At 36.0% G+C, this 25,491-nt stretch overlaps 4 protein-coding genes across 5 annotated transcripts; 2 read left to right on the plus strand and 2 right to left on the minus strand.

Annotated features, from left to right (window-relative positions):
- Positions 1-242: 242 nt before the first annotated feature.
- LOC137722780 (ubiquitin carboxyl-terminal hydrolase 3-like) lies at positions 243-3,981 on the plus strand. Its single transcript, XM_068461867.1, has 9 exons — positions 243-388; positions 1,035-1,166; positions 1,312-1,350; positions 1,745-1,850; positions 2,628-2,686; positions 2,796-2,870; positions 2,982-3,030; positions 3,127-3,203; positions 3,572-3,981. The coding sequence occupies exons 1-9, from the start codon at positions 314-316 to the stop codon at positions 3,668-3,670; spliced, it is 711 nt and encodes a 236-aa protein (XP_068317968.1). The 5' UTR covers positions 243-313; the 3' UTR covers positions 3,671-3,981.
- A 295-nt stretch (positions 3,982-4,276) lies between these two features.
- Positions 4,277-4,636, minus strand: LOC137723292 (oleosin 1-like). Its single transcript, XM_068462446.1, has one exon. The coding sequence runs from the start codon at positions 4,634-4,636 to the stop codon at positions 4,277-4,279; it is 360 nt and encodes a 119-aa protein (XP_068318547.1).
- A 4,320-nt stretch (positions 4,637-8,956) lies between these two features.
- On the plus strand, positions 8,957-16,262 carry LOC137723672 (COP9 signalosome complex subunit 7-like). 2 transcript variants are annotated; one of them, XM_068462872.1, is made up of 9 exons: positions 8,957-9,300; positions 10,104-10,179; positions 11,519-11,607; positions 13,238-13,327; positions 13,500-13,544; positions 13,647-13,717; positions 14,525-14,663; positions 15,722-15,764; positions 15,981-16,262. In XM_068462872.1, exons 1-8 carry the CDS (start codon positions 9,142-9,144, stop codon positions 15,728-15,730), a joined length of 678 nt encoding a protein of 225 aa, XP_068318973.1. In that variant the 5' UTR covers positions 8,957-9,141; the 3' UTR covers positions 15,731-15,764; positions 15,981-16,262. The 2 variants fall into 2 exon arrangements, with proteins under 2 accessions (XP_068318973.1, XP_068318972.1); XM_068462871.1 differs by having other exon boundaries at positions 8,959-9,300; positions 15,673-15,764.
- Positions 16,263-23,286: 7,024 nt separating this feature from the next.
- Positions 23,287-24,434, minus strand: LOC137723059 (ethylene-responsive transcription factor 2-like). Its single transcript, XM_068462215.1, has one exon. The coding sequence runs from the start codon at positions 24,314-24,316 to the stop codon at positions 23,477-23,479; it is 840 nt and encodes a 279-aa protein (XP_068318316.1). The 5' UTR covers positions 24,317-24,434; the 3' UTR covers positions 23,287-23,476.
- Positions 24,435-25,491: the final 1,057 nt, after the last annotated feature.

A 25,491-nucleotide genomic window follows, 5' to 3' on the forward strand; every position in this document is an offset into this window, starting at 1 on the left:
TGCTCAGAGTAAGGCCTGAGATGAGATCTTGAAAAAACCCTTTAAGTGTTTTTTGCCAAAAAACACATATATATGGTGATTCTTCTAAAAAATACTTAAATTACTTTAAAATCTAAAATTAATTTTACCAAAAATACTTTCAATTATTTCGAAATACATTGTAAAGTGGAAAACCCACCGCCCAAAACCTATATATAAAACCCGGAAGAGCATTTCACAAAATCCCAGATTTTCCAGCTAGAAACCTCACCAAACGAAAAGGCACAAAGAATCTAAAATCGAATCGTACAAAGAGAGAGAGAGAGCAAAAGCCATGGCTGCTTCGGACGAAACCCCGTCGGCTAAGAGATGGCTTCCTCTCGAAGCTAACCCTGATGTTATGAATCAGGTACTTCAATCAATCGCCATCCTTTTCAAGAAAAAAATTAAATTACCCGTACTTATTTTGTATTCTTCGGATTATGCTCTGTTTGTTTTCCGAGAAAACGCAGAGCTAGGGTTTGGTGTGAATTTGATGTGGAAAATGGAACGTTTTGATTCTTCTGGAAATTGGGTTCGAGTATGTGATTAAGCTTGTTTGTATCTGGGTAATAATTAGAAATGAATGTAAACCACTCACGGAGAATCTGCTTAGTTGCTGTAGGGGAAAGCAGTTGGCAAAGAGATGATAAAGTACGTATCGGTTTCGTTTATACCAAAATTTTTAGCGTTAGGGAGACCCAATTAGTGAATAATAACTAAACATTTGCTTTTGATAGAAAGCTAAACAAGAATTTGGTTTTCGAAATTAAAACGTAATGAGTAGCGAAAATCATTTTGCACTGAAGAGAAGCGGAAAAATGTTTAGCCTATTCTTTCGTCATTTTGATTACATGTACTCTTGTTTGTATATTATGTTGCAAATTAGATTTATAATTTTCACAAAGGTGATATATTCAAGAAGAGCACCATTTGCACCATTGACCCTTATAATGGTTTTACCTCATTGTGCAAAATACCAAATCAAATGAAAGAAACATATTTGGTCATTGCAGTTCCTTTGGGGCCTGGGTCTTCAAGAGGATGAGGCAGAATGCTATGATGTTTACGGATTGGATGGAGAACTCTTAGATATGGTTCCGAAGCCTGTACTTGCTGTCCTGTTTCTTTATCCTATAACCACTAAGGTTTTGTCTCTTTCCTTGAAATACAAATTAATAATTCCGAACTTTGTGGTTGGTGTGGAACTTAAGTTCTCTGCATCTGTCTTTCTTTTGGACATTATGAAATTTCGTTGTCTCCTGATTTGAGCGATGTTTCTGTACTTTTCAGACTGAAGAAGAGAGAATGATGCAGGCAAATGAAAAACAGGTGAGTGATAGGAAATTTGATTGGATGCTCTGTATAAAATGAAAGCCTTTTATTTTTGAGCGGGTTGTTGGACTTGTGATCTCTCTGTGCATATATGTGGATGGTGCGCATGTGCATATTCATGCGATGATAGTAACTTTTGAGAGATCAGTTCTGTATTGAAATTTATGTTCACATTCAACCATGTTTTGTGTTTTATGTTTTCATACCTTGCTCACTTATTTTCGATTGTGTTAATTCGTTTTATTTACTTCTTGCATACGTGTTTTTTTTGCTTGGTGTTTCTAATTTACTGATCAAAAGAGAATTTTGTATTCAAATACATTATGACTTGATTTGATTTGAAGTGGTATGATTTAATTAGAATGATTTGGAATGCATATCCTGGCTGTAGGAATCCAAAGGTAATGTTTATTTTATGAAACAAACTGTGGGCAATGCTTGTGGAACAATTGGGCTTCTTCATGCTGTTGGAAACATCAATTCAGAGATCAAACTTGGTAAGTTGTTTACTGTTTTCCTGTTATGGGTGAGTTCTGATTAGAGTTATTCATGGCAGCCTTGCGTTCTCCATACTTGCGGGTGTATGTATTACACACAAGTATTAATCACTGCTAGTGATTTAGAGTGCCCTGTTTTTTGAGTGGCTGCTAGCAAATGTTGGTCTCTTTTGGATTCTCCCCCCCTTGACCAGGAAAAGAGTGTGTGTGTGTGTGTGTGTGTGTGTGTGTGAGAGAGAGAGAGAGAGAGAGGGAGAGGGGTTTTTCGAAAATTCTTTGGGGCCAATGGTTCCTTTAACTCTTTTTTCTCTCATATTCCTCTTTCTCTTACCTAACAACGTTTGATCACCCTGCTTTTGAAAATGCCAAACAATTGCACGAACAATTGGATCAATAGAAGTAAAATGATAATTAAGAATATAGAACATCTGGGGAAAATAGCATACCATTGGAAAGGAGTTTCTTGGTTATTACTACTAAAGTGTATGCCATTCTAGTTTCTAACGAGGACAGTGCATGTTTGTGGAACACCTAGCTGTGGAAATTAGGGATACAGAATTGCGAAACTAGAGAGTTCTAGATACCAAAACTGTTCCCTTAAGTAACTCCTTTGGAGGAATTGAAGCTTGATTTTGTTCAAGTACGCAACCTTGGAAAACATGCTTCCCCGTAGAAGCCAAAATTAATGATTTGTTTTCTTTCTGACAATTGCTTACTATTTATTAATAAATGTTTATCACAGTTATTTTTCCCATGTTATCCTCTTTCTCTTTTCAGTTGAGGATTCGTTCTTGGATAGGTTTTTCAAAAAAACTGCAAGCATGGATCCAATGCAGGTTCTGTTTTCTTTTCCCTCATATTTTGTCCTTTCAGCTTGACCAATTCATATAGATTCATATTATTCCTCTTGCCTCTTATTGTCATCTATTTGTCATACAAATGTAGCGTGCAGCATTCCTTGAAAGTGACACAGAAGTGGAAGTTGCTCATTCTGTAGCAGCCAATGGTGGTGATACAGAGGTGATATATTTTAAGTAGCATAGAATATTATGTAAAGTACCAATCTCTCCACTTTTCTCTGTTTGGTTCAAATGGTTTGTGCTTCACATGTCTTACTCTGTTTCTTTGTAGGCGTCCGACAATGCAGACACTCACTTTATTTGCTTTGCATGCGTGGACGGTAAGTGCTTCTTCAATATCTGTTCAGAGATGGTTCTTGAAGATTTTCTTACCCTACTGCACGGTTTGTGATTTCGATCTTTTGTTTAATATGTAGGGGAACTTTATGAGCTTGATGGGAGGAAGTCAGGTCCAATCTCTCATGGTCCGTCTTCACCAAACAGTCTATTGCAGGTATTTAAGATGTCATTGTGCCTTCTGATTCAAAATTAGAGGAACAACACACAATCAATGCCTAAACATATCAAAAGTTTAACCGTCCATTTAGTAACCTTTTCTTTTTTTGGTTAAGTAAAGAGAGGGAAGAGGCATAATATCCTAAAGATTAAATGGATGAAGTTTCGAGGGAGAGAGGAAACTATAACTAAAACTGTTTTGAACTGATTTAAAGTTAACGTGTGTGTGTTTTGGAAAATTCAATCATAATAGTTCAATTAGCTATTCTCATGTTTATTTTGGCTCATTTGAAGTGGCAACGTGTTGGCCTTTACCCGAGTCTTTATGTGCATCGCCCATCTGATGCCCTTTTGATTGCATAACAGGATGCAGCTAAAGTCATACAGGGCATGATCCAGAAAAATCCCGACTCCCTCAACTTCAATGTGATTGCAATTTCGAAGAAATCTGGTGGGTTTTCTTAAGTTGGAATGCATCCATGTCCTTCATAAGCGGTCAAAAGTGCAGTGGTAGCACTTGATGTACGCATCTTTATCCTTTTCCCGGTTAACATGTGTGCTGGCATCTTTAGCATAAGCTTACTCAACTTGCGTTAAACTGGTCGTAAACTTTTCTGATTATAACGTTGGTGTGCACTGAACAAGCCTGTGGGGAATATGAATAGAGTTATGTTTTTGCTTTATTCATGTAGTGCTGATGATCCCGGAAAAAGAAACAAATGTGTATGATAGATGGATTGGAATTTTGAAACCAAAACCAAACTGAGTATGTTTGATTGTTAGGCGTGAAATGTGTCTTTTGCAACGGTGTGATGGCATGCTAGATTATTAGGTTTTATGATCATTTGCACGGCGTGCTCAGCATATTTCGAATGTATTACCGCATAGAAAACCGCATTGAAAACTGATCCTCACAGATTGGTATGGAACTAACACAAATAAGAGCTGACAGTGAACAAAGATTACATGGTAGTTGTTTCTTGGCCATGAAGCAACCATTGCCGTGTTAATATCTGTTTGATGATATCATTGTGCACCCTGTGTATCGTTGCTGATGTGCTTCCTAGGCCGCTATTCATGTCGGTTCTTGATGCTTCTAACCCCGCTCGCCAATGTTGAAGCCAGCTGATCCAGTTTGTCAGCACCAGCCGGGTGCTGTCCTGTCACATAGTTGTAAACCCAGTAAAACACCATCGCTGCTGTTGCCCCAAACCCTCCCGACGTAACAAGCCCGGTATTCAGCAGAAGCATTGCAACTCCTGCTGGTACCAACACCGGGCTGAAGATCACCAGCAACGGTGTTGCTGCCACCAAACCCATAACAACAGCAGTGAGTGTCAAACTGGAGAGGACGGAGAGGGACCCGGAAAAGGTTATGGCAGTGGAGGCCTTGGCCAATTGATAGGAGAGGTTTTCTGGATTTCGAGCCATTGAATTTGATGATACTCTGTCGTTTCTTTGAGGAGCTTGCTGGTTGGGAGGGAAGGGCGTATATGAAGGGGTGGTGTGTCACGTGAGGAGAGGCGTATGTCACGTGTTTCGTGTTTATCTTCAGAACATTTGCATGTGAAGAAGTATGCGTTTGCTCGACACCTATACTACCCTACAATTCCATTGTTATGTTTATCCGGTTTCTGGGAGAAGATGTGTCTCTCTGTTTTGGAAGGCAGCGCAAGTTGGCTGGTTACATCTGCATTTTCTATGGCAGCACTTGCCATGATCCGTGGACCCACCGAGCTCCACGATGCAAGCGTTAGTAGATTAGATCGTTGTCGTCGGAAGAACATTGCTTGGCTCCTTCCTTGTAAAAAAAAAAAAATTCATCCTTATCTGTAAATCACAAAGTCTTGACATGCATAAACAAGTTGATTATGCACGCGTGAAATTGTGATTTGTTTAGAGTTGACGATAATGGCCTCTGAAGACTCGTAAACAAGCTTGATAATCGCATAAATGTGAAATCTTATTGACACACTCCGACCCCATGTTGATTATGAGTTAGACTTCGTTGGCTGATACTGTGTGGTGACGAAGTCATAAATAAGGTAACCGGTACGTGACAATTAAAATGTTTTGGTTCAATTTTACTAAAAATTTGCAGAATCTCCCCTACAAATACAATAATTCAAAATAAATCTTGCAAGTAAACGCAATTAAAACTCAACTTCCCCCGACGGTCATACCAAGGGTTCAACCCTTTTATTCCATGTCACATAAGTTCAGAATTAGTCAAGCAACGATATAAGCAAGTAATCATGTGATGTGCAAGTATAACCGTAAATATGGTTATTTATTAATGCAACTAATAAAAAAGACAGAGAACACTACGTAGGAGAGATGTACTATTGCCAAGCTCACTCGCCTGTCACAAGCTGCTACTTTCATCCTACTAGGTCCTTATGGGCTAAAAACAAAGTGTGAACAGATCATATCAATTATCAAGTCGAAATCCTTTCATAACATACTAACCCCTGTTTTAGAAAGACCTATATACTAGTATCTACTACATTTACATATATATATATATATATATATAGTTGAAAAATACATGCCAGTCACAATAAAAAATCATACATGAGGAACTGCAATACATTTCTAATATCTACTAGTGAGAATACATACACGTGTGTGTACATGGGCGTGTGCTTGTGTAATGCTAGTATCTACTAGCTATCTGTCACACTAGCGTCTACTAGTGAATCTAGCATCTTTTAGAAAATATAACACATGCAAACATCCAATGGCTGAAGCTAAACTATCCTCTATGTATAATACACAATGTGGTGAAAATAAATCACAATATAAACACACATCATTTAAATGTCATCTAATCATCGCAATCTAAAATTTAGTCTCATCTAAGACCAATATCAAGGCATGCTCATGCTAGGGATTTTTACCACCTGCAAATATAGGGATAAAAACACTTCAAAATACTTGCAAGAGTACAAAGTTATCGTAGTATAGCAGTTCAAGCAAGATCGTTCTCTGCATGGATTATTTAAAACAATTTATGCAAAACCAAAATCTTAGTTAATTATTTGAAACAGAGATTGGAAAAAGTTGATTTTGAATTTAAAAATAATAAAAACGAATTTAATTAAAATGATTAAAGAAATTAGCAAAGTAGAGAAAAGAAAGGAAAACATTTTGAAAACCAAATTGTAAAAGCCTAGGGTTCCGTCATCCCTTTAATAATCCTATGTATATTTACCAATTACTTATGAATTACCCATGCAACTTTGAAGGTTGGTTTTCCTAATGCATATTCTACTCATGGTATTCAAGTTAGAACATATATCAAATATGCAATCCGTCTGGGGTATTCAGATCAAATATAAACATGCATGACTCATTATGATTTGTGAAAACCCTTTGAAAGACCATGCAACCCCTATGACCCCTAGGTGAAATTACAACTATCAATCACAAGAAGCAAGACTTAATCCTCCGGTGGTATTCCTACTGAATTGCATCCAATTACTTATCTAAACATCCTAATGTTAGCTAAACATTAAGATATAGAGACATTTTAAACACAGTGATTAATAATTCAAAGTATGCATCCATAATATCATAAGCAATTAAATAAAAACTGCATATTCATGCTAAGGCTCAAGGCATCGCCCTAACAAATGGAATTAGTTACGAATAACCATAAAACGAAAAGAATTTTATTGAAATAGAAAAAGGATAGAAAACACCTTGAACTACAAAACGTCAAAGCCTAGCTAAGTTCTCTAAATTGATGCCCCGTTCCTAATGGCTAAAAAAGCCTTATTTATACGACTATAAAATAAAATTCTACCTTGAAAATGTCTTCTAAAAACTAGGAAACATAATAGAATAAGATAATTAGGAAATAAAAGGTTTCCTATTTAAATTGAAATACGAACTTCTCAGAAAATCAGACTTGTGACCAACCAAATCAACTCCAATTTGGTCCCAAAAGGTATCTTTAAATTGAAATACGGAAATAAAGTGTTATATGTGTCAAATGCTTCTATTAGTGAAATTGTAGTGCACCATGTGATTCAAGACGTCGAAAAATCTTAAGTTAGGTCTCGGGTTCACGTGCCACCATATAGACGGTCTCACACCACCTAGTTGTCAGTGTACACGCTGTTGTAGCCAGCGAACACACCATCGTACACGCCTCCATCACCGTCAGTACATTGTTGCTGTTGTCACTGGCCAACTATGCAACTGCAATGACAGTCGTCGCCTGGTGCTGTCATATGTTAAGCAGTGCTGCGCTTACTCATTGGTGAGGCAAGCACAACCATTAGAATTAAAGGATTGTGCCGCTGCAACCACTAAGTATGCTAATGGCTCCATGCTTCGTCACCAGAATCTTCACCAGATTCTGTAGAATTTCCAGAAATCGTTTCAAAGCTCCAAATTAGATCATTTTCACGTATTTCTCAACCAAATCTTCACAAAAAGCTGAAAAACACTTACCAAACCCTAAACCAAAATGTTTTACTTCTAGATTCACTTCGAACTCGTTGGAAAACAGCCAAATTCTTTTGCTGAAAACTGGAAACCAAACACAGAGAATAAACCGGGGGTTAAAATCTTCGATTTCAACTCAACAACAACATGCACAACATGATTTGATACTTGGGTTTTTGAGTATAGTCTAAAATATTGGGACAAAGGGCTTCCAATGGGCCAAAATAAAAGTCCTTAAAAGTGACTAGCTGGATATCTCAAACAAATCCTCAAATGTGAGGACAGTATGGGACTCAAAGAATGGGCTCCATTGTTGATTTGAGAATGAAACAAACGCCACCCACGAGTGAATGTTGTACAACAGCTTCTCATTTTGGTTTTTTTCTTGTTTTTTGAACCCACTATGTGAATGCTAATAACCATTCCTGTAGCTTCCCCTTCTTTTTAACCGTTAGCCTTTTGATTTTTATCAACGACCACAATACTCTAATGAAATAAACAATCATTTTTTGATATTTTAGTCCCTACATTTAGGGATATATTATAAGGACCTCTCAATTGAAGGCAATAATCCTTTAGTAACCTGAATATTCTCTTGAAGTCCCTAAATGAGTCCTCAAATGTGATGATAAGCGTTTTTGTTTTGAGACTCCCATTAGAGATGCTCTTAACCCACTCAAAACTTTCCTAACGTGCAATTATGATTTTTCCCCTTTTGAACATGTTACTTAATATATGAATTTCGTTATTCAAATTAAGTATTAATAAACATGCGCATTTAAAAGTTATTAAAAATTATGATTTATAAACATGAATGTTTAAGAACTATTGAATTTTTGCTCAAAAAAAAAAAAAAACTATTGAATTTGAATCATATTATTACTAACTTATTGTGAAGTTAAACGCACCCTCTTTCATTTAGTGTAAATAATATCGTTTGTTAAAAAAAAAAAAAATTATCATTCGGTGACCCGAACCATAAGAATGCTTATAGCTCAACCTAACCCAACCCGACTCATATGGATCGGTAGACCCGCTAAAACACGGAAATATATCCTCTCCAGATCTCTTCCTTCAAAGCCCAAGGATCAAATGATCCGAACCTTTGAAATTTGATCCAACGGTTAAAAACAGAAAAGTTAATAAAAACTTTTAAAAACTATAATAATTTTTAACTATTAGATCAAATTTTAAATATCCGAATTACTTAATTAATAGAGGAAAATATCCGGAGACGGTCTCTTTTCCTAAAACACACATCCCTGATAGAAAGTTAGAATCGTTACTATAAATTTCGCCCAAAACAAAAGAATATAAGTATCAAATTTGCAGAAACCAAAATTCCCACCGCCAAAACCCACCAAAATTCATCCCTTAATTCGTCTTTCAACCTCTCTCTCTCTCTCTGTCTCTCTACTAATTTTAGTTCTCCCTTTCCACCAAAATCTGGGTTTTTCCTGTGTTCTCAAAGAGGGTTTTCAATGGAGGTAGAGCAGAAGCAAGCCCAGGTGATCGAGCACTTCGTGAAGCAAGCCTCTAGTCTCCAGGGGTCCTCTCTCGTCAGCCTCATAGTCCAACTCACCTCTCATTCTTCTCTCTTCGTTTTCTCCGAGATTTTGGCTGTCCCCAATGTGCTCGAGGTCAGTCCTTTCGTGTTCTTTGCTTGCCTGGTGCAATTTGGGATAAAAATTTTGCTTTTGGGTTATGTGATTTTTTATTCTGTTAGCCCCATGATTTAGAGCTTCTGGGTATTCTTCAGATTCTGTATTTTTGTAGGAAATTAGTGTTCTCATTTGGGTTTTATGCAAAGTTATAAATTTGTGTTTGGTTTTTAGTGTATGATCCCAATAGAAGAATGTGGGTTTTAGTACCAATTTAGAATATTTCCATTACAATTTGTGTTTTATGTTGATATCAAAAGTAGAAGGGGTTATGAAAGATTTAAAACAAAAGGAATGTTAATTGTATATCTGATCGGTACGATGTATGCTTGGTTAAATATGGAAAATATGGATACCCATCAGAGCCCAAAGAGATCACTTATTAACTATTAATCCCGCATTGAAATTGGATTCTTGTACATTTTGTCTTTGATGAGCTAAAGTGACTTTGTGCTTACTGCTTACAGACCCTAGTATGAAAACTTGCTTCTACTGTATCCTGATCATGACTTAAGTATTAATTGGTGGATATGGAGTACCCAAGCCATTATATTCTTTATAATGATTTGGGTTAATTGATAAATTTTGTCTACTGGAACTCCAAAAGGTGAATGAGGGGCAAAGCATTCCATCCCAATTTATTTTCTTTATTTATTAGTGCAGTGAAGTTTAATGATGGGTTCATGATTCCTAACAATCACCTTTCCTTTATTCCCTAACATGGTATTGTTAGATTCTTGACGTATATTATGTTTCGATTCTCATAATGTGTTTCAATGCAGCTTCAAGGAACAGGATTTGCTGTATACATTGATCTGCTTCGTCTCTTTGCTCATGGAACATGGAGTGACTATAAGAGTAAGAAACGTTCTGCACAAACTCCTTTGCACTACCTATAAGGGGAGACATTCTGTACTTCTATTGGTCCTTCAGTTATAGTAACTTTTTTTCATTTGACCAACTAGATACATTAGGATGTTTTTTGTTGTTTGAAAAAGTTAGATGTTGGGACTAGATACCAAAGGTTTTACAGTTTTCCAGATTCTCTGATCTATCAAGGATTCTCCAGTATTAGTTTAAAATAAAAGGTGATCAGTGATTGATAGACATGTTTTGGTATGCTTGCATATGCTGTCAAAAGCGTCACAGTTTTGGAAATGAAAGGGGTAACATTGATACATTTTCCCTATGGCAGGTCTGATATAAACCTCAATGGTTATAGGGCCTTGTCCCAACTAATCATGCTCCTCCATTTTATCCCACCAGCGCTTATTTTTATTTTGAGTCACATGCTGTTATATATTTCCTAATTATCCCTATCCATTTTATTTTCTGTCCTCTTACTGTAATACTACCGTCAATGCTGGTTAACCAGTAATTTGAACAGGTAAAACATTTAACCTTAGTTGAACTGTCCAAACCCTCATAGCCTGTTTTATTTCATTTTTCTCCAATTTGAGTGAATTGTGTGTGTGTGGTAATTTTGGAATCTATCACTTTCTGTAGAACCACACATCTATCTCAACATTCTTATTTAAGCCACAATCATTGTATGAATATCTTTTTTTCTTTAACTACCTAGCATTCTGTTCCAAAATAGCATGCCTTCTTTCATATGACTTGAAGACAAAAGATTTTACGGCTATCAAGTTTCAAAAGGCAGAGTTTCTGACCTTTGAATCGATCGTCTTTAATAGTTTGGGAAGGCAATGATGAATTTCTTTCAGTTAATAGCAAAGTTACTTGCAATAGGTTATACAACATCGTAATAAGTAAAATACCTGCTTGTTCTAGGAGCCTTCTTGGTATACATATATTGACAAATGTTCCCTGCAAAAACTGGAAGTTTTCCTCTTGTTCATTGTGTACTTCTTGTACAACAGTGTATGGACAATCAACAGTATTATGTCAAGCCATTGCTGCCTTGCATTAGTGCTCAATGTGTAAGGAAGCTTAACATTTACCGTTCGGGATCTAATAATGTGAAATTGTCAGGTCTACTTATGTTACTACTACTTCATAAAGTATCTATCTGTATTGGACAAGAAGTTGTTTAAGGAGCCATAAGATCTTTGATCACTCATAGTCATTTTGTTGGTTGTTTCATTGGATTATGACATTGGCAGTGGCACTTGAAATTTTATACTCCTTGTTTAACATACGTATGAGTGCAATTTAATGACTGAATGAGTGGCAGGTAATGCTAGCCTTCTTCCACCACTAGTCCCAGATCAAATCACCAAGCTGAAGCAACTTACTGTGCTTTCTCTAGCTGAGATGAACCGGGTATAATGATTAGCTTGATATCATACTCTAATAGTTTGACCTTTTTTTTATTGTTGTAGTCTGGTATACCTTACTTGAAATTTCCGGTTAGTCCCTTATTGGAATATGGTACTTACAGTAATGCAGTTTAATATATCTCTTAAAGTTCCTACTTTGGTCAAATTATTTCACCTTTGTGCCAGGAAAGAAAGCCACTTCATTTTTCCATGCATAGAATATAGGGGTTTTGGTGGGTGATAGTGCTTTAGTTCGTGTACTTCTCAAATCAATATTCATATGAGATTCTCAAGGTCTTGTTTTGCCTAGGTGGTAAAAAGCTTGCTTTTGAAATTTTGAGACCTAATTAAGGCTAGAATTTTTATATTAATGAAGTTCAGAATTTACATTAGATGAAAATAGCAAAAGATTTAGAGATTGGGGATAAAAAGGGGAGGAAGGAGGCTCAGAAGAAATTGTGGCTACTTATGAACATATTTTTTGCATCCCAAAAATTACTCACACAATAAGTATGAAAGCAAACTAGACACTAAACTAAAAATGAACACTTGTAAAGGTTACTAGACTTCTTTAAAGAAAAGGGAAGAGATTTGGAAATTTTTTATTTCCCCCTGTTTATTTCCTGGAGAAAATTGGGTGGATTAGGTTATAAAAGCAAACACAGTTTGCCAAAACATCTGGGTGTTTGTTGCCTAAAATTGGAGAAAAGAGTAAGACATATATATTTAGCTTCACATTTATTCAATTATCTTTAAATTCTTTTAGACTGGTGTGGGTTTGATTTGACATAGGAACTGCTACTTCTTGCTGGTGGAGACTAGGTTGGCATTAGGAAAATCTCTTTATCCTTTGGTGGTGTGGGCTTCTTTTGTATTTGGTCAGAAAGAAGTAGGTTGTTTAATTCTTTTTGGGATAAAATTAGTTTCCAGCTTCTCTATTTCCATTTTGATTTTAAAGGGGAGGGGGGTTGGTGTTTGAATTGAGTGAAGTGGGATTTTTTTTTTTTTGTTGATATTTGATGGTTAGAACTCCGACTGTGTAAGTTTATCTCACATTGCCGGTCCCAAGCCCGGATAAAGGAAGAGGGGGAGGGCGTCAGGTAGTTGACAGCCGGCACTCCTATCTTACGTCGAATCCTTAGTATTATGATACTTGATAGTTAGACTAATTGTGATAAACTTATTACCATGATGCTTGTAGTTGGTGTGGGCTTCTTTTTGTATTTGGTCAGAAAGAAATAGGTTGTTTAATTCTTTTTGGGATAGAATTAGTTTCCAGCTTCTCTATTTCCATTTTGCTTATTAGAGGGAAGGGGGGTTGGTGTTTGAATTGAGTGAAGTGGGTTTTTTTTTTTTTTGTTGATACTTGATAGTTAGACTAATTGTGATAAACTTGTTAACATGATGCTTGCAGTTGTAGCCTTTTGTTCTAACTAATTAACAAAATTGTCTTATCCAAACAAATACCATGATGAGTATCCTGTCTTTTCATCTTGAATATCCAATGAATACCCTTTCCCTACCCCTAAATTCCTGATCATAGTATAATATAGCGTGGAGATATGGGCCTTCTGAGTTGGTACTTGTTAGGTATGAATGCAACTGCAGTTTCTAAATTTTTTTGTTTTTACCAGGTTTTATCATATGATCAACTTCTTGAACAGCTTGATCTTTCAAATGTGCGTGAACTCGAAGACTTTCTTATCAATGATTGCATGTATGCGGTATGTGCCCCCTATTCGTTAATGAGAAAAAATGTCATAAATTCCGTCGCTTTTAAAAGATTTGGAATATATGTGTTCTCATTTATGGGATGATTTCTTTCAAGCCTGTAATAAGGAAATACTGAAAAGGTTGCAAGCTGAAAAGGCTAATCTTTCATTGTCTTATGTATAGGGCATAGTCAAAGGGAAGTTGGATCATTTGAGAAGATCTTTTGAGGTTGGATATGCTGCCTTGACTATTACATTTGACTCTTTTGATGATTTCCTGGATGTATGTTTTGATTTCAGTGTTTTATCTTGACCATCATTTAATTTCCAGGTTCAATTTGCAGCTGGGAGGGATTTGAGACCTGGACAACTAGGGAATCTTATACAGACTTTAGATGATTGGTATGCATGTTTCTGTATTTAGTTGGTCACTTTATGTCTGAGGTCTTTCTTTCCCACTCTCATTTTGTGTATTTGCACTCTCCCCTTAATTTTATGTATTCATTCTTGTTGGATTTATTCAAATAACGCATAGAAATAAGAGAGAGGAGCGCAAATGGATAAAATGGGAGTGTGGAAATGCTATTCTTCTTATAATTCCCTCTCCAAGACAAGTCCTATTTGTCATGTTAGGCACCTTCTTACCTATGCATTGCCTAATGGAAGTTAGACAGAAATCAATCTTAATCTAGTAGGGTTTTGTTTTTAAAATTTGTGCCCCAGGATGGTGGTACAAGTAATTTTACTAACCATCCTATATGCACCCTTACCTGCATGTCTCCCCCTCTCTTGAAGAGAAGTTATACATCAAGGCGTCATTATAATGTTAGTTGATCCATGCATTACTGAGGGGCTGTTTGATAACCATTTCTTTTTCAGATTAGTTTTTATTCTCATTTTTTCAAACTGGACCGAGAACTTGTTTGGTAACCACTTGCAGTTTTCAAAAAAAAAAAAAAAAAAAAATTGAAGGCCAAGTTTTGAAAACTCAATAGTACTTTTCCATTTTCATTTTTTTTGAAAACTGTAAACTAAAAACAAAATGGTTATCTAAATGCCTGTAACCTTTCCAAAGCTTACATCATGATAAACAAATTGTTACCTGGACCTTTTCTGTTCCAAATTACGTTCTTTTTAGTTATCCTAATGTAGAAAAGAGTACTGTAAAACTTTAGTAGGATGTTTACAGCAATTATTTGAAACTATCAGGTTAGACACTACAAACAATGCGCTTCTCACAATTGAAGAGAAGATCAAATGGGCAGATAAAAAGTGTGAGTTGGATGCAATACACAAAAAGGCAGTCAATGACAGGGTGGAAGAAGTCAAGAAGTCTGTCAATAACAAGGTAAGTTGAATCCATCATCAACCTATGTAATCATAATTCTGTTTTGAGTTGTGATGCACCATCTAGGGATTGCTTCGCTTTTCTTTCATAAGATGTTCTGTAAAGGGAAAAATGCCAGGCTTATGTGGGAGTGCTTGGGTCTGGCCGTGCTTTGGGTGGTATGGTTGGAAAGATATATGAAGGACTTTTGAACATTATGTGGGAGTGGGGGTTAAGGAGTTATGGGACAAAGTGCAGTTTTGTCAGCTATTTGGGCTTCGGTTACTGAGTTTAGTCACACTACCTTCTCTATTATTTGGCTTGTCTGGGAGTTTTCGGTTGTTTGGCTTTTTGTTGTTTGTTTTGTTCCTTTTTCCAAAAGAAAAAAAAGGTAGATGAGATGCCTTTGGACTCTGGTATGTAGTGGTTAAGTTTTTGGTTTCCAGATTGTGGACTACCACTATCCTTTTTATATCAAGGAGACATTTACTTTTTGTTTTGAATAGAAGAGCTTTTATCAAACTTGCCAGTATGCTAGGGGCCTAGGACCGAGATACGTTAAACTCATACAGCTTCAGCATGTCAAAATTCAGAAAATATTCCAAATAAGAGGGCAAGCAATTAAAACCTTTTTATTTTCAAAACCATAAAATGTTTACCTTCACAAATCCCAGTTTCTGTGTTTCTCTGTATCAAAAGCTGTGAGAAACAGGGTTTCCTACTTGGATGAGCCTCGGAAGCTCTGTTAACTCAAATATAAAGGATTCTTTTTCATGAACTTCTATAAGGCCATAGGGTTTGCATCATTGGGCAGATAGCCCTTAGGTTAACAATTTTAGAACTAGTTTTGCCAATTCTACTCACATTTTCAAAGTTATTTGAAACGTGTGTTAATAATTCACTCAAACAGCTGTGTGCATCAGAGAGAGAGAGAGAGAGAGAGAGAGAGAGAGGCAGACAGACAAATTTTCTTGTAATATAGATTGGTCAACTTGTTTTACTTACTTGGCATAGGGTGCACTTTAAGCAGGGTGGGCGAGACTTCCAAGCCTTTGATGACATTCTGTTTGGTGAAACAGCTGGACTAATGGACTATGAAGAAGATCGAACCCGATCCAAGAGGTATTAAATTCAGACATCTTAATCATGTGTTGTTATTATACCTTCACCCCTTCAAAAATAAATTTTTGTATTAATTGCGGTGAACTAAAGTCATGTGTGTTAATTACCATCGCCTGGTTGACAATATGAGCATCTCTACTTGGCAGTCTACCGTATAATGTATGTATTGCATCCGAAATCATTCCCATTTAATCTCATGAAACTCAAATATCGCAGGAGAAGATCACCGGTACATTAACAAGTGCGGCCGCGCCTGGGTGGGGGGTGGGGGGTGATGTCTGGAGCACTGCCAAAATTTATCCATAGTGCTTAATTGTTTTATGCTCAATTTCTTAAGGATGGTGGTATAGCATGATTATGCGACATTTCGAAGCTTCGTGTGTATTTAGAAAGTCTATACATGGAAATATGGAATGCTCCTTATTGGTTCTTCGGTTAAAAACGTTTTAAGGAGTGCTTTTGCAGCGAAGCACTTTTATCTCGTAAGTGCTTTTGTTAGTTGTATGTCAAAAAATTTATTAAAATTCCAGTGCTTATTGAAAAAGCACTTGGAGTGCTTCATGAAGCAGAAAGCACTAAGAAGAAGCACTTTTAGAACCCAAAAGAACTTTTGCATTTTTCTGTCAAATGCAGTCAAATTGCTTTTTTGATCATTCTCTTATGGTAAGTTAAGAACGGTTGAGATTTACAACTGTTCAATCTTTGAATCCAATGCAAACTAGGCAAACGTGGATCTAACAGCCTTCGACGTCTCTCTTTCTCCCATTCTTTTGCATGAACATTTAACATCCCCAACATTTACTTAAAGCCTTTTACAGTGGGTTGGAAAGTTGAGTGTGATACCAATAATATAAGGATCAAACTATTACAATAGCCAAAAAAAATTGAGTGTAATGAGAGTGCTTCTTTATTTTTTAGTTTATCATATTAACTCATGGGTGCAGAGATATTTTTTTAGTGTGTCGGGAGGCTTGGGAAAACACTCGAGAAAAGAATTGACCAATCATACAATTGGAAAAAATAAAAAGTAGAGGGTTCTTACATTTAATATATAAACTCATCCTTTTTAAAATCACACCAGTGTTACAATTTTTATAATACGAATCAAATTATCAAACTCACATAAACTATTGTGAAAGGCCCTATGAAACATGAAAGCTTTTTTTAAGTACGACAATACCTATGTGCTCTGGCTGGGTCAAAGTTAGTTTTAAGAGATATTGGGCTAACATTGTAGAAGCACATTGTAGGCCAGGCCGGGCTCAGCCTCAAAATTTATGTGTAACTAGTTTTTTGTCACGCTTATGCTTTTAACAATTAGTCTTTTTATGTTAAATTATATTTTGAGGTTTTTAATTTAAAACTTTGATTTAGGAAATGAAGCAACCCTGTGTAAAAATAAATGCATTCAAAATATTCTGAACTTATTATTTCATCCCTCACTAATTAAATGATAGTGTTTTGAATTTCTAATTAATGAACATCATTTTTTGGTATTTCAAATGTTTCGCCATTTTGCTGTTCTCACTTTGTATAGTCTTAAAATTATTTTTTGTATATGGGTACTCGAGCCACAAACATTATAGGAGCTCACCCCGTTTTAGTTTCATTTACAATTAGCCTCTTGGCATGCATTCACGCGTGACCCAATTAGCCTTAAAGAGGACCATAGGTGCCTCGTGCCAAGTTTTCAGTACGTACGTTTTTTGGAGTTGTTGTGATATGTTATTTTAGTGGTGAAGCTTTTGCTCAGATGAGTGCAGACATTGCATTTGAACTCTTCGACAGAAGAAGACATGATGGAAATATGAAAATAGGGAGATTTTTCTTCTCATGGTGAAGCTTTGCTCAGATCAGTGCGGTTTCATCTTCCTTCCTCTCGCTCCCATTTGTCTCAAATAGTATTACAACGCTTACTGCATATAAAACCTTACATACAAGTATAGCTACCTGTTAATTTTTGGGAAATATTAGTATTTAGGTTTTACTTGTTAGTTAGGATTTTTGGGCCTAGCTCATCGAGTTAGGATTTTTTAAGTTTAGTTCTCTATAAATATTGCTTATAATTTAGTTTGAAAAGTAAGTTAATCACAATGTAGTCTCTTTGAGTTTTGTAGCCGTTTCGGCGTTCTTGTTTATTTATTAATATTCTTATTATTTTATAATCTTGTTCGTCTCGCACTCTGATACTTTGTCATAAAATGGCTCGAGACGAAAGGCAAAAGCTACAAGTGCATTTCTACAACCCTAACAGAATCCACGATGCATGATATTTGGCCGATCAACCTCTCCAACCCTACTGTGAAATGCAGTATTGCTTTTCTTTTTTTTTTTTTTTTTTTTTTTAATTTTTAAATTCAAGCCATATTCTATTTTAGACTAATCTAAACTGTAAGAAGATGGACCCAAACTTAGAATGTTACATTTTGTTGTCATAATTCTCAAAAAGTTATAAAACAAACACAAATAATTAATACAAAATTAAATATTACTAATGTACTTTAACTATTACAAGCCAAAAATACTAAAATGTTCTTAATAATTTAAAGACTATAATAAAAGAAAAGAAAACAACTTATTTATTTTAATAGAGCAGATACTGCATGCACTCGCAGAGGCTTCATCCAGTGAATGAAGGAGTAGTATTTGTTTAGACGGTCATGGCGATAGAAAGCTAAAGATACAAACATGTGACCAAATTGGAGAGAGTTGAATGGTTGAAATGTTGGATGAATAAAACATATATATAATATTCGAAAAAAGAATAGTCGTCGTCGATGGTTTTGTATCTAGCAGTTGCAACTGGCAGGAGTTAATTAGCTGCTGTCCCGTTTTGGGTTTGAATATGTGATGAACATGGTTGAAATTCAAACTGAATTTAGAGAAAGTCAAGGTAAAAAAAAAAATGTAAAAGTCAAAGGATGCAATAAACTGCATGGGAATGCATGGACCGTACAACTCTATCCTACCTGTTTGGACCACCCCAACCCCCCCACCCCCCCCCCCCCCCCCCCCCCCCCCCCCCCCCCCCCCAAGTGTCCGTTTGAATTTTATGGGGTTCAAGTGACCCCCCCCTTTTCTTCTATTATCCGACAAACCCTACTAACTTTGACTATGTACAGATAACCTCTCCGAATTTCTTTTGTGCTGACCTTCGGAATGAGCTAATATTGGCCGTTGATACATGATCATTCGGCTAGAATTGGACTTAGTTTTGAAGCCAAAATCCCTATCCAGTACAAGCCTTCAACAAAACAGAGAGATGAGCACAGAGGGAGAGGTCGACCGCCTCGTTTATGTGAAAATGTTAAAAAAGTTAAAATCCAATTCTGGCCGCACATCTTGTATGAACGGCAGGTATTAGTTGATTCTAAGGATTTGCATAAAGGAGATCAGGCAGATGTCAATCCTTTAAACATCTAACCTCAAAAAAAGAAATATTTAATGCATAACACCTTGTTTTTAATCTATAGAGAAATTAGGTTCTCATCCTTTTTTTAATATTCCATTGATTAAAATCCTATTCATTTTTAATTTTTGATCAAGGTCCTTGAGTATTAATAACATCATTAATTATTTCAATAAATTTTTTTTTGTATTTCTAAATATATTCATTTAATGTTAAAAATGTTACAATTAGTATATTTATATTTATCACTAAATTTTTTATCATATATTTTTAGTTTTAGTTTGCACCCATTTTCAATTTATAATTCTTTTTTAATTTGTACCATTTTTCTTTTCAGTTTTAATTTGTACTCATATATTAATTTCTTTTTGTGCCCATATTTTATTTGTTTTTTTTTTTGCTAAATGTACCCATGCTAATTATATGTACCCATTCATGTAAAACTTTTTAATCTTAAAATGTACTCATTCTTAAATATACCAATTTGTCATATGTAAAATGTACCCTTTTTTTTATATATAAAATCTATTCATTTTTTTAATTCATTTTTAAACTTATATGGGTACATTCTTTTTTCTTTGATTTTAAAATGTATCCATGAAAAGTTTAATCGAAGAAATTTACTAATGTTATTAAGACTAATATCTTTTTTTTTTTTTTTTTGGTGATTTTGAAGAATGTACCCATGTTTTGATACAATAATTTTTTGGTTAATTTTGATGAATGTATATATGTTTATATATATATGTACACACACACACACAATAGTATATTTATATTTTAATATTTTTAATCCCACAAATTATGATTTTTTTTATTTAAAATCTCATTTATATAAACAACTAAAATTTTTAATTTTTAATTTAAAAAATATAGTAACGTACAAAGAAATAAATTATCACATTGATTTCAGGGACCTTGATAAAAAATTAAAATCCAACAAAGTTTCAATCAAAGAATATTCATAACTAAGAACCGCATCCAAAGTCTCCCTTATTATTATCTCAAATAAGAATAATGAAACAAAAATACGAGATGTGAAATAATGAGAATGAATACGAAGACTAGATTTTGTAGTTTATGCAACGAATTTGAGTTGTTCGCATATAATTTCTGTACTTGCTTCTTTTTTTTCTTTTTTCAAAATCTGTTTGCTTTTATTTAATTTACGGATTAAAAACAGAACTGCAAGAGGTCGTTGTATCCTTCTAATTTTTTGAGAAAGGGACGGTATGCATTTTATTTTTTTGAACAAAGGGGAGGGTATGCATTTGAATTGTACATTTAAAAGTTCTTATTTGCGGAATTGGTTAAAATAGAAGTGATCTAGCTAGCTAGTAGCTAGTATTCAAAGTTGGGTTATTGTTCAACATTCCAATTAATTATGTTTTATATATTCACACTGATGTTCAAAACTGTCATTTTAGGATTGCAGTTGGTAATCCTCCTCTAATGCATATATTAAGCACATTGCGTGACTACTTACATAAAAATTAGAGTCTTTCCTCTTAATGAACAACATTTTTTGGTATTTCAAATGTTTCGCCATTTTGTTGCTCTCACTTTGTATAGTCTTAAAATTATTTTTTGTATATGGTACTCGAGCCACAAACATTATAGGAGCTCACCCTGTTTTAGTTTCATTTACAATTAGCCTCTTGCCATGCACTCACGCGTGACCCAATTAGCCTCAAAGAGGACCACAGGTGCCTCGTGCCAAGTTTTCAGTACGTGCGTTTTTTTGGAGTTGTTGTGATATGTTATCTTAGCGGTGAAGCTTTTGCTCAGTTGAGTGCAGAAATTGCATTTGAACTCTTCGAAAGAAGAAGACACGATGGAAATATGAAAATAGGGAGATTTTTCTTCTCATGGTGAAGCTTCGCTCTGATCAGTGCAGTTTCATCTTCCTTTAGTGATGAATATTGTGAAGAATTCACATCATAATAGAATGAGAGATCAATGGTTAAATGCTAGCTTAGTTGTATACATTGAGAAATATGTATTTGATTATATTAAACAATGTCGTGATACGACCTTTTTAAAATAGTAGACGTGAACAATTATAAATGAAAGTATGATGAATTTTAAGAAACATAATTTACAACCCCATCATTATAAATTTCTGGGAGCTTCACAGTTAACAAGTAGAGAAGATATTTGTTGCTTGCTTGAGGACTAATTAAAGATATAAAAACGTGTGAGTAAATTGGAGATCTTTGAATGGTTGCAATGTTGGAAGAAGAAAAAAATATATATAATAATATTCGAAGAAAGAATAGTCGTAGCAATAAACTGCAAGCAACAAATTTGAAAGTCAAAGGATGCAATAAACTGCATGGGTACGCATGCAGCGCCTGTTGCTTGCATGGACCGTACAACTCTACCCTACCGTTTAGCGGCGCCCCCCTTCTCGTCCCCCCTATTCTCCTCTCGTGCGTTTGAATTTTACGGGGTTGACGTGACCCCCTTTTTCTTCTATTACCCGACCAACTCTACTAACTTTGAATATGTACAGATAACCTCTCCGGATTTCTTTTGTGCTGACCTGCGGAGTCAGCTAATATTGGCCGTTGATACAAGATCGTACGGCTAGAATTGGACTTAGTTTTGAAGCCAAAATCCTTATCCAGTACAAGCCTTCAACAAAACAGAGAGATGAGCACAGAGGGAGAGGTCGACTGCCGCGTTTATGTGAAAATGTTAAAGAAATTAAAATCCAATTCTGGCCGCACATCTTGTATGAACGGTCGGTTATTAATTGATTCTGAGAATCCACATAAAGGAGATCAGGCCAGGATCTCAATCCTCTAAACATCTATCCTCAAAAAACAAAAGAAATATTCAATGCATGACACCTTTTTTTAATTTATATATTATTATCTCAAATAAGAATAATGAAACAAAAATACGAGATGTGAATAATGAGAATGAATACAAAGGCTAGATTTCGTAGTTTATGCAACAAATTTGAGCTGTTCACATATAATTTATGTACTTGCTTCTTTTTCTTTTCTTTTTTTTCTTTTTTTTCCAAAATCTGTTTGCTTTTATTTAATATACGGATTAAAAACAGAATTGCAAGAGGTGGTTGTATCCTTCTAATTTTATGAGAAAGGGACGGTATGCATTTTGTTTTTTTTTTTTTTTGAACAAGGGGGAGGGTATGCATTTGAATTGTACATTTAAATGTTCTTATTTGCGGAATTGGTTAAAATTGAAGTGATCTAGCTAGCTAGTAGCCAGTATTCAAAGTTGGGTTACTGTTCAACATTCCAATGAATTATGTTTTATATATTCACACTGATGTTCAAAACTGTCACTTCAGGATTGCAGCTGGTAATCCTCCTCTAATGCATATATTAAGCACATGCGTGACTACTTACATAAAATTAGTCTTTCCTCTTATTCGGCCACTGGAGGGAATTCGGCCAACATGTGGGGCCCTGTCTAAAATCTAGTCGCCTTTAGGTGTAGATGCCTCTTGAAAATGTAAAATCTTCATGGTATTATCTTCAGCCACTTGAGCAAAGTTTATCTTTATCTTCTTGCGATGTGAATGATCCTTAGTAACAGCTTGAGTGGAAGCTCGACAAATGCAGATCTATGTTCTTTGAGCCATAGCAATAACACATATCAAGTTCAGTGGAAGCTTGATTGGTTCGGGCTTTTGCTTTTATTCTTCAAGTTTGACGCTTTAAGAGCTAGGGTGTCTACCCTAGCATGGTATTCGAGCCAATGGTCTAGCTTTATGGTTCTTCATAAAAAGTTGGCCTTGTTTTTCAGCAAGTGGAAGATAGAGATTCTTTTGTGCCTTATATTGTTTTTGCATAACAATATTGGTGGCATGAAATGTAGAACAGGTCTTTTCTAGGAGATCCTGTTCAGGTAAATACTCTTTACAGAATTTAAAGAATGACCAGATTCGAGAAATTTCAGAATTGTATATATTTACAGACTTAAAAGTATTAGAATATCGCTTGAAACAAAAAAATTATTTTGAAATATTTAGTACATTGCTCATGAATTCCATGAGGGGTACAAAATTTACAATTGCAACCTTGGTGACAATTTATTTGTGTGAAAGAGAAACATTCCATTCCAAAAATCGAGTCATCAAACAATAACAAAATCTTGCATTCATAAAACACCCACAAAAGCATCAGATCAGCCTCTCTTATCATCTCTCAAACATCTCCTTTGTTTTTTTATATATCTCAGATAATTACAGTGTGTCCTCCACAATTTGAGTAGTGGTTAGCTACTAGTGCTTTTCCCTTCCCCCACTTTCCCCACCACCTCATCTTCAGCTAACCAATAACTGCTCGCCATGTGTAACCGACACCGCCACTTGGACTTCCACTTGCTGCTGCCCAATCCCTGCTCCCATTTCCAGCCCGGCTTGAGCCGGGGTCGAGCCGTTCGCCTTCTTTCTCCGCTTCGGAGATCCGCTCTCTGAAGACGAAGACGACGGTTCGGGTGATGACCGCTTAGACGTCAACCGCACTGGGTCGGGCTCACCCGAGTTGATCCGAAGCGGGAAATTCAACAAAGCCCTTGAGCCGCGCATTCTGTAAGCGGCTCTATCGTAAGCCAGAGCCGCGTCCTCAGCCGTTTCGAAAGTTCCGAGCCAAACCCTCGCACCATTCTTAGCCGGGTCCCGAATTTCGGCTGCGAACTTGCCCCACGGCCGTTGCCGTACGCCCCTGTAATGCTTCCCCTTGGCTGGCACCACAGCCGGAACGGGTTGAGCCGACTGCTGAACTGGCCGAACCGGTTGAACCGGTGCCGCTTTTTTCTCCTGCACCTTGTTCACCGGTGGCAGAACCTCCGGTTCCGATTTTACCGAAAAATCGTAGGGAAGGGTATCGACAGAACCGGATGGGACCCACCCGACGCTAACGGCGTCCCTCAAAACACCATAGAGCACCATGTCCTCTGAATCGTCCTCCTTGAGAGGCAAATCGCCCCAATTTTGGGTCAAACACGGGTACAGGCTACTGAAGCTGGAACTCCGAGAAATAAGGGGACCCGAACCCGAGTTGGTCATCGGGTTCCCGATTCGGAAATCCGTCTCGCCAAGTAAGTGGCGTCGAATCGAGTCCAGGAGTGAGTAATCCGAGTCGGTTCCACTCTGTCCGTACATTTCGCAGCTGTAAAACCAAAAATTTCGGGTCGGGTTTGAACCGAAAACTTTGTTGAGGTGTAGAGACAGAAGGAGAGGAGAGAGAGAGTTGTTCGTTGAGATTTTGGATAATCTTCTGGGGTTTGAGGAGAGGGAGGGGCTTAAATAGGCGAGAAGGTTCATGCACATTTCAACTGGATGGATATTTCCGAATTTAAATATTATTATTTATTAATTTTTAGTATTTTAAGTGGCTGAAGTTTTAATTAATTTTGTTGAGGTCGATGTTGTACTCGTCTTCTTCGAAATTTCTTTGGTGTGCAAATTGTGTTGTGGGGCCAGATTTCAATTAATCACCTGAGAGAGGGCTGACGTCACCATCTTACAGCAGCAAACTGCTACTTGTTGTTGCCTGTCGCTTTGGGATCAGCATCTTTTCTCCTGAACCTAGGAGACTCAGGGCTGGTTTGGTATTGCTGTGCTTTGAAAAAAAACTACTTCTGCTGTGCTGTGAGAATAAGCAGCTGTGAAATAAAGCAGCAGAGTGTTTGGTAAATTTTTTTTGTAAAAGTGCTTTTGAAAAAAAAAAGCAGTATTAGAGTGTTTGGTAAACTTTTATGTAAAACAGATGTGAAAAAAAAGCCGGTTTTTCAAAGCTAGGTTTTGCAGCTTCTTGTTTTTGGCTTTTTTTCATCCAAAACTGTGAAAAAAAGCTGAAGCTGAGTGTTTACCAAACACAAAAACAGCTCCCAGCTTTTTTTGATAGCAGCTTTTTTCAGAATCACCTCAGTACCAAACCAGGTCTCAGTCTCATAAGCAAATCACACGGATCGTTAATTTTTAATCTAATAATTACAATTATTATAATTTTTAGAGAAATTTTCTGTTTATGTCTTTTGAATAAAAAATTATAATTTTTTGAGAAATTTTCTGTTTATGTTTTTTGAATAAAAAATTAACAACTCGTATAATTTACTCAGAAAACTCAACCTGTTAAACTCAGGAAACTCAACCTCTTAAGCATTAGGATCCTTATCCGTCGCTTTGCTTCCACACATGTTTTTTGTCTCTTTGCTATGTCGACAATCGACACGTTAATAACATTCGGCCGCTCATTTTTCAGCTTGGCTCGAGTTTTATAAAATGATAATAATGATTAATAATAATTTTTTGTTTGTTAATTTTCTATTTTGGTA

The sequence above is a fragment of the Pyrus communis genome, chromosome 17, assembly GCF_963583255.1.
Source record: "Pyrus communis chromosome 17, drPyrComm1.1, whole genome shotgun sequence".
NCBI classification, from domain to species: domain Eukaryota; kingdom Viridiplantae; phylum Streptophyta; class Magnoliopsida; order Rosales; family Rosaceae; genus Pyrus; species Pyrus communis.